The 18116-nt window shown below is 37.7% G+C and overlaps 1 protein-coding gene across 1 annotated transcript in view; it reads left to right on the forward strand.

Moving 5' to 3' along the window:
• Positions 1 to 8552: 8552 nt before the first annotated feature.
• Positions 8553 to 18116, forward strand: part of ddx6 (DEAD (Asp-Glu-Ala-Asp) box helicase 6) — a gene marked incomplete in the record, with an annotated part of 11797 nt that continues 2233 nt past the window's right edge. The window contains 14 exon segments of the mRNA XM_024276774.2: positions 8553 to 8708; positions 9355 to 9941; positions 10025 to 10088; positions 10694 to 10798; positions 11953 to 12082; positions 12398 to 12544; positions 12836 to 12930; positions 13012 to 13134; positions 13227 to 13355; positions 13561 to 13677; positions 13817 to 13880; positions 15023 to 15124; positions 15203 to 15382; positions 17599 to 18116. Coding sequence (XP_024132542.1) covers positions 9757 to 9941; positions 10025 to 10088; positions 10694 to 10798; positions 11953 to 12082; positions 12398 to 12544; positions 12836 to 12930; positions 13012 to 13134; positions 13227 to 13355; positions 13561 to 13677; positions 13817 to 13880; positions 15023 to 15124; positions 15203 to 15378 — 1437 coding nt within the window.

Genomic DNA, 18116 nt, shown 5'->3' on the forward strand with positions numbered 1-18116 from the left:
ATCATGGTTAGGTTTGTTTGTCTCAGTCTAAGCCGTCAGGAAACGCTGAACGCACCAGATACTTTTCAGTTCCTGTTGGTGGCCTGTGAGGTGATTTTGGGGGCAAATCTGGTGCAAAATCCTAATTTGACAAATTTAAAAAAATAATAATTTGAAATAATCCATTTAATTATCAGAATCAATGAGTTTAGTATAAAATTTGTGTAAAATTTCTCAAAATTATTATTTTAAAAGTACACCGTTATTTTTATTTTACTAATTTGACAAAATACACAATCTTTAACATACTGTAAGTTTCTAACAGTAAACATGATCGACGTTATTCCAGTAGATTCTGAAGGAGAAAAGCGGCTCCCGCCGCTTTTCTCCTTCAGAATCTACTGGAATAACGTCGATCGTGTTAACGGTTGAAAACTTACAGTAAATAAAGAACATAAACACTGCAGCTCAGGTGTTAAAAGGTTAATATGTTTTAGCTCTACTTGAAGCATATCAATAAACTTAAAAAAAAGAACTTTATGAAAACGTTAACCCCCCAAAATGTTATTTTTGTTCATATAAACCCTTAAAGAAGAAGAAAAAAGTAATTTTTGACTTGGAAAAATCGAAGTTTAAATGGGGTCCTACCTCATCTGATGTGTAGGTCTGATGTGAAGGTATAGCCATCCTGGGTGATGGAGCTCATTTGAATGTTTGTCTCGCACTGCTGCTGTGAAGTGCATCTGCTCTTCCCCTTTGCCTCTTCTCTATATTTGCTTGGTTTCCTCCTGGAGGAATAACTTGCAGCGTCTCTCTGTAGACCTCATGCTAGAGCAGCAGAGCGTATCCACCGACTGGCCCTCTGTTGGTTTTGACAAGATTTAGAAACTAATAGTAACAGGTTTAGGTTTACATTAAAAACTACTTTCATTAGTTTTATACATGAAGTTTATCATCTTCACCTGTTGCTTGTTTTCTTTTAGTATTAACACATATAAGTCTAGATTTGCACAATGCAACGGTATGCAGGGGGCCTCACATTTGCCTAAAGAAAATCTTTTAAGATGCAAAACAATCCCCAAACCACTCTTCTCACTCCACTGTGCTTGCTATGATTTATTTGCTGATTTGTTGCAGAAAATATTAATATTTTTATTTTTCATGTTCATGTGTACAAGATTTAAAAGACAAACTCAATCGCAAAAGGGACCAAAATCCAAAACATACCTTAGGTCGAGGGCCAAACAGGATAAACATTTATTGAACACTCTAAAAGTACATTTTTAAACTTTAAAACTGTAACTTTTTAACATAATTATGAGCTAGATATATAGCATTACCTGCGATAATGCTGGTGTGAATGCTGTAAGATGAATTTAACCGCTGAAAATGGTAGTGCTGATAGCTTAGAACGCTGAAGGTGAGAGCTAAAAAACACTGAAGCTGATAGCCAGCTAAAAATATTAGCTAAATGGCAAGTTAGCCTAAAAAACAAACAAAAAAACTTAGGCTACCTGAAACAGCTCATGTAGCTGAAAAGTAGCTAAATTTCGAAATAGTCTAAAAACGCAAAAAAGCCTAAATTAGCCGAAAAAGCTAGCGTGTAAACATTAGCCTAACTCCAAAACGGCCTAAAAAACTTATATTTAAAAAGCCTGAATTAGCCAAAACTGCTAGCATGTAGCTGAAATATTATCTAAACTCCAAAACAGACTAAAAAATCTTAGTCATAAGATTTTTAATCATATTTTGTCAAAATTATACAAGTTAGAAATAAACACATAACAATCGGCCACATAATAATAAATTAAAATGATCTGGAGGGACAGAAGGAATTACCTGGAGGGCCAGCCCCCGGGCCTTGACTTTGACACGTGGCTTAGATTGATGCAATTTTTTTTTTTAAAAGGCCTTATAGTTTGCAAACAGTATTTTTATTTAGTCTTATAAAAACACATCCATGAGGTCTGTCTGTTGCTTTAATTGTGTGTTGCTTTTATGTGTACCATTTTATTATTTTAATGCTGTTTTACTGTAAAGTGTCTTTGAGTAATTTGAACGACGCTTTAAATAAAATGTATTATTATTATTATTATTATTATTTTTGCTACCAATGAAAAAAGGCCATCATTTGGTCATTAAAAACATTAAATTACAACAAACTAATTTACAACATGAATAAATATATTTCTGAGTGGTGAACATTAACACTAAAGGCCTGGACAACTAGAATTCTTGAAGACCCACTTCAATGAAAATCACATTTTTGATGTGTTTAACGTGTTCTTGTGGCATTTTTCTCTTAATTTTTTTTTTTTTTACTTAACCTCAAATTTGCATTTCTGATCATTTCTTTCTTCAAATTGTTGTGAATCAGGAGCAGATGAGAAAATGCTGTTTGAAAAAGATCTTAATATACAGTGTTTTCTGGATTATAAATTGCAGGAGTAAAAAATGTCTAATCAAGAAGAAGAAAACCATTTATAAGTCCCTCTGAAGTTGCTCTTTTTTAAATGTTATATAAAATCAAGAATAATAATGCTTCGACCAAAATAAAAAAGAAAAAAAAAAATCAAAATTTAAGAGAAAAACAATCAGATTCTCCCCCATGTTTTTTTTTTGGATGACGCTTCTTCTTCTAGCACTGTCAGAATAAAATATAGCACCCCCTAATGGTTGTTAGCGTAAACAACCGCTAAAAGACAATCGGTTGCTAGTAGAAAAATAACAAAAATATGAGCCTATTTCTGTTTAAACAAAAAATAAATAAACAAAATAAATAAGTCGCTCCTGAGTATAAGTTGCACCCATAGCTTGACTATGAAAAAAACGACTTACACATTTTTGTTGCACCCGTAATGTTAGTTGTGAAGGGCTGCTCTAACACACAACTCAAAGGTGAATTTCTAATGGACTGCTGCTGCTCTGCAGAAACTATGTCCTATAGGTTTTATGATCAAAAAATAAAAGACTGCAGGGATTTCTTTGAAAATAGTTTAAAATTTAATCAGAGTGAGTCTTTTGGGATTCCCTGAAAATGGTTTGTGAGCTTTCTGTGGCATGAACAGCAAACTTTTATCACTTACATTTAAAACGTGGTTTAATTCCCCCTCAAAAATGCTAATTTTTGAGGGAACTAAAACAACATTTAAGGTAATTAGTAAAAGAAGCAAAGTTCAGAATCTGTATGCCGTATGTCCCTTTACAGCCTGTAAACACGCTATAGGCCTCAGTGAGGATGTTGGGTTCATTTGTCATTTCTGTAGTATATGTAAATGACAGTCATGTGACTTTGTGGTTGAAACCAGTGGCCTCTTAGAGGTGATGGCCCATAGCAACTACAGTGTGTTGTGCTTGTCTGTACTTGTCTGTGCCCGAACATGTGTGCCAACTTTTGTGTTGCTATGTCACAAAAACTTTCAAAGCTTTCTTTCCTTAGTAACCACTCTTTACTTTTGGTCCCATAAGAACACGTTACATGGCATGTAGCAAACCTTATAATTGTAGGGCCGGATCCGGCCCTCCAGGTAAATATATCTGGCCCTCCAGATCATTTTATTTTATTGTTATTAATGGCCTGATGTTATCTTGTGTGTATTTCTAACTTGTATAGTTTTGACAAAATATATTTTTATGACGAGTAAAATATTGAAAAATATTTCAGGTTTAAGTTGATTTATTCTGGAAAAATATTCCTGCCTTCTTTTTATTCATTCCTATGTGAAAGTTATGGGTTTGAACTTTCAAAAGTTGGCACTCCGTGAGATTTTTTTGACTTTTTTGGCATTTGATAAGATTTGCTAGGCTGTTTTGGAGTTTAGCTAATATTTCAGTTGTTTTGGTTAGTTTAAACTTTTCTTTTTGAGTTTTTGTGCTATTTTTGAAGTTTAGCTAATATTTCAGCAACATGCTAGCTGTTTTGGCTAATTTAGGCTTTTCTTTTTAAGTTTTTTTATGCAGTTTCAGAGTTAGGCTAATATTTACACGCTAGCTGTTTTGGCTAACAGGCTTTTTTCAGTTTTTTAGGATATTTTGAAGTTTAGCTATTTTTCAGCTACATGTTAGCTTTTTTTTTGGTTAATTTAAGCTTTTCTTTGTAAGTTTTTTTTATGCTGCGTTGAAGTTAGGCTAATATTTCAGCTACATGTTACTTGTTTTGGTTAGTTTAAGCTTTTCCTTTCGAGTTTTTGTGCTATTTTGGAGTTAAGCTAATATTTCGGCTACGAGCTAGCTGTTTTGGCTAACCTAATTTTTTTTTTAACTAATTGGCATTTAGCTAAAATTTTGGCTGGCTATCAGCTTCAGCATTTTGAGCTATCAGCTTCAACGTCTGTAGCTATCAATTTCAGCATCTTCAGCGGCCAAATTCTGCTTACAGCATTCACGCTAGCATTATCGCAGGTAATGCTATATATCTAGCTCATAATTCTGTTAAAAAGTTACGATTTTAAAGTTTTAAAAATCTAGTTTTAGTCTTCAATAAATGTTTATCGTGTTCGGCCTGCGACTTAAAGTGTGTTTTGGATTTTAGCCCCTTGTGCGATTGAGTTTGACACCTCTGCTTCAGGATAAGTGAGAAAGCAACCGAAGATGGTTTTAGGTGATGTGACACTTTGCTTTAAGATGGTTCCATCTCGTTCTGACAAAGTTCTTTTCACCTGGGGCGTAAATACATTAAACTCTGCCCTCATTTTTCAAAGATATTTTTTTTTTGTGTATTACAAGTTATTCAAGTTAAACTGACCAATCAGATGCCTCAGTAAAAGCATGTGGTTCCATCTCAAATTTTTGACAGATTATCGGACCAAATAAATTGATTGTTTCCTTCATTCTTGATGTGCTTCTCTTGGATGTTCGCGACAAACCCTGAAGGTAAACTTCATCTCTGAAAAACATTTTAAAAAATCCTAAATTCACATTGTATTTTTTTTTTAAGTATTGCATAATAGTACAGAAAAGATGTAATTTGTTCAATAAAAAAGTTCATTTCAATACTTCATTGTAAAACTCTGGTTGCTAAATTGTTTCCAGTATTCACTGTTGCTGTTGGTCCATTCTTCCATGCAGATCTTCTCAAGAGCTGTGATGATTTAGGGCTGTTGTTGGACAACACTAACTTTTTGGCAATACGATACTGTCTGATTATTTTACCAAAAATGCTAAAATCTAGATATTTCATATTCATGTGGCATTTAAAGCTATAAATAATAATGCAGGGGATTTGACAGAGAAATTTATGCAGGGATTGACTTCGGAGAAGTAAGCTTATAATTGGACATCTTTTTGTTTGCATCACATGTACATAAAAAGACAAAGACGGTAGAAAAAAAACACAGAAATAAAAACTACAGTTTGCAAGAAATTGATTATTTTTACTTCTTGATTGATTGTATACCTTTGGACTAGGGCTGGGTAAATGAAATCGATTTTAACTTATTATAATCGATTCATAAAATATATATATATATCCATTTAGCACATAAAGTTTAAGTCCACTAGCTTGATGCTAATATTCAATGGGGTTTCCCATAGGACGGCTAATGCTAACGCTCAGTCGACCTAAGCAAACATTGCTGACTAAATGAACACCTTTATAACATCTTTTCTAAACTCTTTTAATGAAATATGTTTTAAAGTAACAATTTGTGGTCTAAAACATCGTTTTATTTCCTTATACTGCTCATACTTTCTTCTTCTGGAATAAGGTGTAATGCTATAGCGTGATCGCCACCTAGTGGCCAAACTGAATCACCCTCCAGGAGAAACAGAACAATGTTTAAAATGCTATATAGTAGATTACTAATGCATTTCCAAAGAAATTTGCATACATGTGTAAACTCAAAATTGAATTGAATTGAAAAATTAAAAAAAAACTGGAATCAAATCGATTCAGGCTCTTGTGAATTGAATCTAATTGTTTCTGGAAACGATAACCAACACCCAGCCCTACTTTTGATCAACATAATCTTGTTCACATCCGTGGTTTTTTAAATAATACTGCAGTTGCTCGATTAGTTTATCTGTTTTTTACACCCCTAACTGATACTACTGTTATTCCCACTGTCCAATCGATTTTTCAATACGTATGTAATATATTTTACTTCCCTAGTATTGAATGTATAGTTGAAATATTTCCAGAATTCTTTTTGTTTTTACTTCCCAAATCTCAAGCTAATCTGTTCTAGAAACAAAATCCAACTTGGATCAGAAAGATTCAGACCAGGAAATATCAAGGAGGTCTACAGACTGATTTTCTACTTGTTATATTTACTGGAACATCTGTTTTTTTCTAGCTTCAAATGGATTTTGATTTTAGTGTTAGTGCTTTATATAATGTTGTCATCCTGGTAATGGCTATTTGTTGTCTGTAAGCACTTTTACTTGCATGGAATGGGAATGGTGGGAGATTGAACTCAATGACCCAAGAGCTATGGAGCCATGGAGGAGCTTGGGTGTTTCTTCCAAATCACAGAGATGAATGATGGAAACGTGAAGTTCCAGTAACGTGGAAGAGGAAGCAGCCTTCCATGCTTTGGTGATCAAAGTTTAGAGTCACCACCTGCTAACATGTTCTTTTTATGTTGTTTACTTTGCTGCAGATGGCAATGGGGTCACATGATGCAAATGTATATAAATATCTATATATTTTTTTCAAATTTTAGAAAAAATATTAAGATGGTGTTGTACAAGTGAAACTTCTGAGACAAACAAGCGGATTTGTCCTCTTTGGGGACTGTAGCTGCTTCTGCTTTTGTACTGCGGGTCTTAAGATTGGGCGTCCCACCTTTGCTAATAACCTTCAACTCATTTTAGATCATTCCTATCAGGTGTGCACATGGATCTGAAGCATAAACAGAATTGATTAACATAACTATACTCCTTCTAGAACAGTAAAAGAGCCATTTGGGCTCATTTTCTACTGGTCAAAACCTAGAAGGAGCCATGTAGTCTTACTTTAACCTTTAAGAAATGTGGATTTGCATACCTTCCTTTTTAAATAATTAATATTTTATTGCTACCTCCACCATCGAGAGATTTAAGAGCCACACGTGGATCTGGATCCGCAGGTTGAAGACCTCTGGTCACCAAGACAGGAATGTGCTTTGACTGTATTTCTTCTTGTTCACCTCCTCCTGGCTTCCTGCAGAATGGCCCATGTCCACGGTCCAAACAGAGACCACTACACTAAGAAGACATGTCTTCTCCTGTTTTTTGCCCAGGTGGTAGATGGGACAAAAGCCAAAGCAAAGGAAAACACAGATTTCTTTGTTTTACCTGCTCAGGGTTGGGTGTGATGACTGTACAGGGTGGAGTACACTCCCATTGAGGCACCAACTAAAGAGGTGATCATTACAGTTCAAATTGACGACTGTAAAAATAAAGTATTAGTTGTGTGGTGATGGCATCTTTTGTTTTTTATTAGACTGAACTGAAGATAGCTTTCCGACTCTGTTGTTGTTGTTGTTACCATCCTGGTTGGCTCTGACATCACATAACCTGACCTTCTCAACTGGGCGAGGAAAAGCAAACTTGACGTCAACCAATGGATTTTGAATGATAAAATTAAGGCGTGAAGCATGAGGACACTGGAGTTTACTCAACTCAACCTTACAACTTTGCAATAGCTGTCTTTTTTTTCTTTTTGTTTTTTACGCTTTGGTTTCTTGAATTTTGCTTAAGTGTTGTGATCTTTGAAAGGCTTTTGTGCAGATTAATTTGTTGATTGGATTTTCACTTCAGGGTCACCGTAGAAATGCAATTTTATGCTTAATTTTCTTTATTCGTATAATATGCACACAATCATCTGAAAAATGCCACAAGAACATGTTAAAAACCAGCTCAGTGGCCTTGTGGTAGAGTGTCTGCTCTGAGACTGGAAGGTCATGAGTTCAAATCCACCCCAAAAGACTCTAAAAGTGGGACCCAGTACCTCCCTGCTTGACGCTCAGCGTTAAGAGGTTGGATTGGGTGGGTTAAACCACCAAATGGTTCCCGAGCGCTGCTGTGTCTGCACCTCACCCCTCCCCCAGGGGATGGGTCAAAGGTGGAGCAAATTTCACACACGTTCAACATTTCAAACTTTAAAAACTCTGAAAAAACGATTTTCATTGGAGCACGGCTTAAATAGAACTGAAGCCATAAACATCAAAAAGTTGAACGGTTTTGCACGCAAGTCGATGGATTTCTCCTCTCGTGATATGGACCCTGCCTCTAGTGGTCTTTTTCAGTACTGCAACCTGTTCTACTTACTAGTTTGGTCTCATATTTTGAAGATAGGAGCTTGAGTACACGTACGAATTTTCTACAGCTCGAATAAATTTATTTCCACTCATTAGGTTTACCTCTTTGATAAAAATGTTCAAAGTAAAAGCATCTAAGTATTTTTTCCTCCATTTTCTGATTCATGTTAATATTTGGATGTAAATGTAGCCACTATAAGAATATTAACTGTTATTTTAAGCAGTAAATGGGATTTTTTTTATTGCTTTCTTGACTTTTATATTCTGATTTCTTTTTTCTTGTGTGATCCGTTGGCGGGGGGGAGGAGAGGGGGTCGCTGATTTGAAATGGAATCAGCTGATTTAATGGGAGGGGGCGGGCTCAAAAACGCTTGGAAGCCATCTTGAATGGCCGCGGGGCTCCTTCGCAGTCAGCCAATATTGACTTCGTCGTACAAACACTGCAAACTGAAACGCTTTATTTCCCCCCTCCTCTCCCTGATATCCAAGGTAAAGGTGGTTTCACTGAACGCGTTTCCAGTCTTAGGGTTTTCTTTTTAATATTTTTCTGTTGCTCTAAGGTCAGAAATGATTTTCCTTTAGCCGGTTTCGTTAGCTCGTCGTAGCTAGCTTAAACCACTCTGCTGAATTAGTTTGTTTTAACGTTCATGTGTTTATTTGGGTCGGTTTCTTTTGAGGGTAAACTCAAAGCGATATATAATAAATATTATAAAACTTATATTATGTAGTCCTATTTTAAAATAGAACCATATTGATTTTTCGAAGCCAGTTATTACCAGCTATCGCCAGTTATGCTAGCACTATTAGCTTTATGCTTAAACTGGTGTTTTGATGTTCTATTTGGCAAACAAACGACACTTGTATGTATTTCTAATTTCTTTACGGAGTGTATACCTATGTTGGAGTTGTGTTACAGTGTTAACATTATCCTATATCGTCAACCACGCATTTTCTTTAAACGCCCGTCAAGTTAAACCCCGCTAGCATTAGCCGCTTTAATGCTAACTCTTGGTCTAGCTATGTACTGTTGGGGAGCCAAACGTGAGATTTGTCACGTGACGCATTCATGGTTATGTAAGTTATTTGTTTGAGTGAAATGTGTCGGTTTTAACATTGCTTTCTGTCGTTTTTGCAGGGTTGGACAGACTTGTGAAAGGACACGGGCTAGGCTAACGAGATGGCTAACTGAACAGTCGGCCGACTCCTGAAAGCTCGCCGAGCCTTCCTGGTGCGCTGTTTTTTTTCCCCAAAACATTCACGAATGAACCCTGAGCACATTTAATTTAATCGCTACAAACAAAGACTTACAAGAGCGAACGTTTTTGTTTTTTTAATTTTGTTTTTTTTATTTCTAATGTCAGAGCGACATTATCGCAGAAACTGTTGACATTCACATTTGGTTCCTAATCAGTTCGAGGAGGACATAAAAAAAGAGAAGAAAAAGCCAGAGTGATTATTGCATCTTGAGTGGGCTCGCGTCATCTGGAGACTGTTCAAAAAGGCGTTTATTGGAACGGAACTCTGTAGCCAAGTGAACATGAGCACCACCAGGACGGAGAACCCGGTGATTCTGGGCATGTCCACGCAGAACGGACAGCTACGGGGCTCGGTGAAGCCAACCGGAGCTCCCGGTGGAGGCGGAGGTCCGCAGCAGCTGAATCAGATGAAGGGCACAATCAATGGTAATTCCCAGCCATCGCCTACAACAAACGCTGTTGTAAAGTAAGTTCTTCCAAAATAAGCTTCTGGATTTTTCTGCACGTAGAACTATGTTTATATTTAGCTGATAACATCCTGTTTTTCAGGCCTGGAGATGACTGGAAGAAAAGTTTGAAATTGCCTCCAAAGGACACGAGAATAAAAACTTCGGTTTGTATAAAATCTTTTCGTTGCAAATGTGCTTTTAGTGTAAATTTTTAGGGGTGTAATGATTAGATTAATATTATCATTAGTGGTTGACGATCCAATTGTATAGTTGATTGATCAGATTCATTGACCTACAATTGATCCAGGGCATCTTTTGCCAAAAATTCAACCTTTGTGACTCAAATTCCTGTTAATGAACAGTGCAGGTGAAGTTTTCCAGATTATTGTATTTTTTGAAAGCCTAATGTTTTTGCTCATTAAAATAATAAAAACCAAACATCATTTGAACATTTTATCACTGTATGGTCACGTTTTTTTGCAAAATTGTGTTTCAGCACATTGAATTGTAATGGTGGCTTGATTTATGGTTTTGTTATTGTAAAATAAACCTACAGTAACTTAGTCCAAATGGCATTTTACACATTTTTTTCCAATAATTTTTTTTTTAATATGGTAAGCGTCTATTCTTGTTGGCTCATAAGGATATAAATCATCAATCGTTACACCCCTATTTTCTTTGTTGCGTTTTTGGTGTTGATCTTCAGTCTGACTTTTTAATAAATCTGTCTTAAAAGTAACAGTAAAAGTTTATCAATGTCTGATTACAGGATGTGACTGCAACTAAAGGCAATGAGTTTGAGGATTACTGCCTAAAAAGGGAGCTGCTTATGGGAATCTTTGAGATGGGCTGGGAGAAGCCGTCTCCAATTCAGGTAAACTTTAACAGAAGCTCTTTTTAGTGTGAAATTGTATATCCGGTCATCTCTGTCTGGATCTGACTGAAGCGGCTGCCTCAGAATGTTCTGTCACCTGCAGTGGGATTGTAGGATCTCTTGTTCAAAGGTAACCTTGACGGTGGCAGTTAAATTGTGTGACTATCCTTCTGCCTGGACTCCAATGACTCTAAAGTAAGAAAGTGAGCCCTGACACTTGGAGTTCAGCTATTTTTAGCTGTGTAAGGGACCGTGCTCAGGGCGCTACTGTTTGTGGCGCTGCTGTTTTTCTCCAGACATGTGCTGGTCGAACTGGTTCTGCGATGACGACAAAAGCTAGTTTGATTTGCGATAAATCTGTTTTCAAGAAACTGTTTATAAAGCCCTGATTCTAAATTTAACAAAACTCATGTTTTTAAATTATCCGTTTGCTTTTCTCCTCAGATTGGTTTATGTTCGCATCCAGCCTTTAAAGTGAACTAATGAATGCAAAATAAAATGATGCGTCTTCCTTACTGCAATTTACGAAATCTAAACTTCAGTCTGCTTTATTAGCACTGTTTTTGTTACACTAAAGAATCGGTCACCACACAGAGCGTGTTTTTCTTTTTTTTATTTTTTCTCATATATTTCTTTGGTGCGTTTTTTTTAAATGTGGATTTCTGGTTTCTTGGAAGTCTTTGGTTTTCTTCTTATTGGATCTGTCAAAGCAAATAAACTTTTCAAAGATTTTTATTTTATTATTTTTTTTTGGCTTTTACTATAAAGCGTTGTTTGGAATGGCCGCTTTAAGTTGGTAGATGTAGGTAAGATAAGTGACGGGGGAGCATCCTGACATCAACAAGAGGCAAAGATGGATGTTGTGAAGAGAAACTGGTAGTTTTTCAAAATAAGTGTCCTCCTGAATCTTTAAAAAAAGGGAAGATGATGGAAGTCTTTTGTTTTGTTTCTATGTGGCTCGAACTATTTGACCATCTGGTCTGTATTCTGAATGTTGGGACCCCTCTTACAGATGATCATGACAAGCTTTTACCTTTTGATGAAACTTTTTTAAAGAATTGATCATCAAGCGTCCCAGGGAAATGTGCAAATAAACTTTATAGAAGAAACTATTTACTGGCCGTTATATTTTCAAACTCTTCTCTTGTGTGCAGGAGGAGAGCATTCCCATTGCACTGTCGGGGAGGGATATTTTGGCCAGAGCCAAAAACGGCACAGGGAAGAGTGGAGCCTACCTCATTCCCTTACTTGAACGCATTGATCTGAAGAGAGACTGTATACAAGGTAAGAAGCTTGCTCACCGCAAGAGGGATCAGACGGAGGAGGAAGTGGAGTTAAGAGTATTCACTGGAGTAAAATGTTAAACTATTGTAGAGCTGCACCATCACTGACTTGATTTAAACAGGTTTGAGTTTCCAGCACATTCTGCAGGTGTCTTTTATTTTGAATGAACTTTAATGGAGCTATGCAAACTCCAGAGCATTATTGAACACCAGCTTCCTGTGTCGACTAAAATCCGATTTATTGTTCATTTTCCACCTCCTGGATGTTTGAGGAAAACGGTTTCCCTCCATAACTTGAGTTTTCTTTTTTCTCCAGCATTGGGCATCGTACCCACCAGAGAGCTGGCGCTGCAGGTGAGCCAAATATGTATCCAGGTCAGCAAACACATGGGCGGAGTGAAGGTAATGGCAACCACCGGCGGAACCAACCTGCGTGATGACATCATGAGACTCGACGAAACGGGTAAATTTAACTCGGCAGAAGTCTGAGGTCATCCCTCGTTCTTAATGTTTGACTAAAATCAGGATTTTTCTGCTTTTAGAAGTTAAAACCAGAATGTTTCAGACTCAAACTTTTATTTAATCTCTGCTCTAAAGTTGATCCTTAGTTTTGTTTACTGATTAGTTTTTCTTGACTCTAAAAGTTAAATAAACCTCTTCTATTGACAAACATTCCACTTTTACTGAAGTCACCATCTTTAAAATAAGATCCAGTTTCTGTCATTATCTGAGGGTCACCTTGTTGTTTCTGCAGTACATGTGGTCATTGCCACCCCTGGTAGGATTTTAGATCTCATCAAAAAAGGCGTGGCCAAAGTCAATCAAGTGCAGATGATTGTTCTGGATGAAGTGAGTTGTTTTTATTTTTGTTCTTCTGGTGAGACGGCGGCACTTTTATTGACTTTAATGTGTTTTTCTTTCTCCTCACAGGCGGACAAACTCCTGTCTCAGGACTTTGTGGTAATGATGGAGGAGATCCTGGGCTTCCTGCCCAAACAGAGGCAAATCCTGCTGTATTCAGCAACCTTTCCTCTCAGTGTGCAGAAGTTTATGGTACAGTTATTTAAAAAAAACAAACCTTGAACTCTTTGGTCTTAAAAGGATTCGCCTTCTAGACTGATCTGTAACATCTGCCTCGTTTCCAGAATTCACATTTGCAGAAACCCTATGAGATCAATCTAATGGAGGAGCTGACGCTGAAGGGCGTGACTCAGTATTATGCTTATGTAACCGAAAGGCAAAAGGTCCATTGCCTTAACACGCTGTTCTCCAGGGTGAGTGAAACTGCAGAAACTGCACCCTGGAAAATACGTTTTATTTATTTTTTGATTAAAAAATGACTTAATCATAAATAAGACCGCTTTTCAAAATCCCTCAAATGATCGACTGGGTCTACAAAGTACCAAACTGATAAATGTTTTTACTTTTGGAACTCTCCAAAAGCGTCTCCTGGTATTTACACCTCCTTCCTCCTCTCAGCTCCAGATCAACCAGTCCATAATCTTCTGCAACTCGTCTCAGAGGGTCGAGCTCCTCGCCAAGAAGATCTCCCAACTTGGTTACTCTTGTTTCTACATACACGCCAAGATGAGACAGGTCAGCAGCTGCAGAAACCCATGAAGGAGAAGGTGTTGCTCAGAGGAGCCTCACTCTGTTCTGATGTGACGTTAGTGCTGGAGTTTATGGTTCTATAGCTGCAACATTACAGGAATGAACTGAAGGTTTTTCTCTCCAGGAGCACCGTAATCGGGTTTTCCACGACTTCAGAAACGGACTGTGCCGGAACCTCGTCTGCACTGGTGAGTGAAGCTGTTCCTCCTCGAGCAGTTTTATAACAGACGTTTACATTTTTGTGTGAAATGATCATCTAGTATCCTGAGGAAGGTGGAGCTACGAGAGCTATGGATGAGAGCTTTAAATGAACTGGATGTAAAATTGACTTGTTTTATTTTGGAAGTCAAACTAATAAACTGAGGGACAGTTGTTGAACTGGTTTATTGTTGTCGAATCAATAACGGGATGAACACTCAGTGTTGTACTTTTATGCATCTTTATGTTATATACTTTGACTTTAGAAAGAAGAAAGGGAACTCTAAATGTTTTTTCTTCTCATACATTGAGGTTATGTTGCGTACCTGTCCTGCTGATGTGAATTCTCCTCATTCTTGACATTTGCTGGTTTGAGTCACAGTAAACAAGACTTACTTCCTGGATTATTCTTAGATGTTCCTGCTGAAAACTGACCAGAATTTCTTTGCAGAATTCTACCTTAAGATTTGACAAACCAGCCTAAAATGTATTTATTTATTTGCTCAAAAGCATCAGTAATCGTGCCTCCATGTCTGAGTTCATGAGGTCATTCAGAGAATGGAGCTTCATGTATTGTAGGTGTGTCTGAAGGACTTCACCTCCAGTTTCTCTGTCCTGCTGTAATCTGCAGAGAAAAACACGTAGGAGACCTTTTTAGTTCCGACTTGTTTTTGGACTTGGCTGTTGTTCACGGTGCTGATCCAGAGTTCTCTATTGGCTGAAGGATTTTTACCAAAGTTCAAATATTTTAAGTCTGTGGGTCAGAATTGGATCCTCTGTGCTAGAAAACTGCTGTGATGTGAAGTTGTGCTGCAGGACCTCGTCTGTGTTGAGTTGACATTGAAAGTGAATCTTATTCAGTATGAATGCAGCATAAAGGATTGCTGCTGCACTTTTGTTAATTTGTCTCACCGAGTTTCAATGAAAGTAGTTGTGATTGTAAGTGTTCATGGACAGACGCTCTACCACAGCAGTTTGTGGGTTTGCTGAATCACGGTTGGACTTGTGTTCATCTGCTAATCTATGTTTAGAAATGTTGGATAAACTTAAAGTTCCAGCCTGCTTCATCCGTGTTCATGTGCTGGTCCAGTCTGAATGCAGACTAACAGAAGTTCTGGTTCTTCTCCTCCAGACCTCTTCACAAGAGGAATTGACATTCAAGCTGTGAATGTTGTGATCAACTTTGATTTCCCCAAACTGGGAGAAACGTACCTTCATCGCATCGGTAGATCAGGTAAGAACCTGCAGTGACCTGCGCTCTCCTCTCACCGTTGGAAAACAAAATTAAATGTCTCCGCCTCCTGGATTCTAGGACGCTTTGGACACCTGGGTTTAGCCATCAACCTGATCACGTACGACGATCGCTTCAACCTGAAGGGCATCGAAGAGCAGCTGGGAACGGAGATCAAGCCCATCCCTGGCATCATCGACAAGAGCTTATATGTGGCGGAGTACCACAGCGAGGGCGGAGAAGAAGTAAAGCCATGAGCCAGTGAGTATCCAGAGGGTGGAGCCTCAGAAGTGAGGCTGCTAAGGAAACCTTTGGTCCACACGGTTCCTGATTTCTTAGATTAATACAATAATGATCAGTTTAGATGTTGATCTTATCAGCTCAACAATTTAAAAAGCAGTTAAATGTTTCAACCTCCACCAGCAGGGGGCGCTCGTCTTCAGGCCTCAGATTAACTCATCAAAGTTTTTAAATGTTACAGAAACAGGTTAAACTTTTAATAAAGACGAACTTTTTTGAGAATTTTTAGGGCTGGTTTTGTTATAAATGGGATTTCTCGATCAGAAATTGGGTCAGATAACGTCGTTCCAGACTCTCAGATTCAGGTGTTGTCTCCTGATCTAGTATTTTGATCAGTGCTTTACATTTCAAGCTTATTAAAAAAATCCCTAGTTTAAGTCTGCATATTATGAATGGATCGCATTTTTCTGCCTGCAGGTTAAAGAGCTTGTGGCCTAACATAAACTCTGATAGTCAGAAGCTACAGTTACATATACAACATGTCTTTCATCAGATTAGAGTTGAACTGTGTTCATCTGATTGTAACAAACATTTACACTCGACACGTTTGATTGGAATAAATACGGGAAACAGCCACAGAAGAAATGAGTTCTGCTGTAAACGAGCAAATCTGCTGCACGGAGGGAGATGATCTCAAAGTCGTGCTTCTATTTGCTGTTTTTAAGTGACTGTTGGCTTTTTTTTTTTTTTTTTGATGCGATGCTCATTTGTTTATATAAACATTGACTTTTTTTGTGTATAGGAATGTTCATGAGATCAAAGATGTTTGTTTTTTATAAACTGGTCTCAATGAGCAACTTTTTTGTGATGCGTTTTTGTGTAGAAGTTTTGTTTTAAAAATGTGTTGTAAAACATAGAAAAATACATTTTTAGCTTTCCCTTTTTTTACTTATCTGAAAAATTATCCCAACTCTGAAACATGTTCACCAAGGATGTCGAACTCAATCCGCATGAGGGGCCAAAATCCAAAACACATCTTAGGTTGTGGGTTAAACGCGGGATAAACATTTGTTGAACACTCTAAAACTAACTTTTTAAAACCATAACTTTTTAACATGATTATGAACTATATATACCTGTGATCAAGCCTAAATTGGCCTAAACGGCTAGCATGTTGCTGAAATATTAGCTTAACTCCAAAATGGCTAAAAAAATCTTAGCTTTTTGGACTATTTTGGCATTTAGAATCAGAATGTCAAATTTTAAAGCTAAGTTTTTAACATTATGAATAATACAAAGGCAGGAATACTGTTTCAGAATAAATCAACTTAAACCTTAAGTAACTTTCAATATTTTACTCTTAAATATTGGGGGTATTCATACATTTAAGCTGAGTGAAAATAGGATTCCTGTCATTAAACCCAAACCGTTTGACTAACGTTTGATCTCGACTGTTCCTGCATGAATTCATTAAAGATCTTTACCTGCAGTAGTCTTTAAACATCTACACAAAACCTGCATTTCTTTTTTTCCCTCAAAATGACATTTTCTTGGGTGTTGATGGTTTCATGAACTAAGTGCATTCAGCTACAGGTCACATGACCATTGGGTTGAATCAGTGAATGTACATGAGAACTGGACTGAGTGACATTCTAAACAGGAAATAAGACAAAATCCCACAGACTTCTAATGAGAAATAAACGGCTAGTACTCAATTTATTGTTGGAATTTTTTTTTTAATGCATTATTGCCTCAAAAGTAGCCTGGTGGCTCCACTCATCCTTAAAGCTTCTGATCGACTTCGTGTAGCCTCCTTTCAAGTGGTGGGATGTGGTTTTTCCCACAAGCTCACTCCTGATTGAGTGGTTGCCATAGATACTGTGACACAAATTACTGCTTATTGATGTCAACTGGTTCCAACATGGCGGTGTCAGTATCAGGAAAAATGTTGCAGGCATTTTCTATGGGTGATGTCACACTAACTCAGTCCAGTTCTCTTATACAGTCGATTGAGGGAACTTTTTACTTTGTCCACCTGATGAGATGGAATGAAGCTGCTTCCTCTGAACGTCTCTGCAGCTCAATGAGACGAGTTCATCTGAGGATGGAACTGAAGTTGGTGTTTTATTTGTCAGATCAATTTCCTTGAAGTCGGTGTTTGAATTGAAGCTCAGGTTTTTAGAACCAGTTGAGTTTTCCTAGAAGATAACCTGACTTTGTTTCTCTGTTCTCAACAGATCAGTCCATCCCGCCCCTCCCCCGCCCCTTCTTCCTCCCATCTTGGATTTTCTTTACCCCCCCCGCCTGCCTTTTTCTGTACAGTTTCTCCGTCTTCCTTTTCGACGCCGCCATTACGAAAGTGGACGCTTTTCTTTTTCCCATTTTTGGATGAACTCATCTGCCTTTGAAGGCCCTGCGCTGCACCACGCAACTGAAGACATGAGCGCCGCTGGGGGGGAGGGGGCACGGGACCAAGTGGACAATGCTGGGGGGCTCAGATGGAAGTCCAGACCTGAGGACCGGCCTCCATTCTCCACTCTGGAGTTTGAACAAACTTCTATCAAGTGCCTTAACAAGCAGTTCAGTTGTTCTGAAGTAATAACCCTTCATCAGCCGGCGTCGCACCACACTCATCCTCACCTGTCGCAGATTCAAACCAAAAGGTGAAACCTTTTTCTTTGTTCTTTGGGGATTTGCTCTCTGGTTTTCTTTGGATGGAGGAAGCTGCTTCTCTGGCTGAGCTGCGGTCCGGCTG

The sequence above is a fragment of the Oryzias melastigma genome, linkage group LG13 (genome assembly GCF_002922805.2).
Source record: "Oryzias melastigma strain HK-1 linkage group LG13, ASM292280v2, whole genome shotgun sequence".
Taxonomy (NCBI): Eukaryota; Metazoa; Chordata; class Actinopteri; order Beloniformes; family Adrianichthyidae; genus Oryzias; species Oryzias melastigma.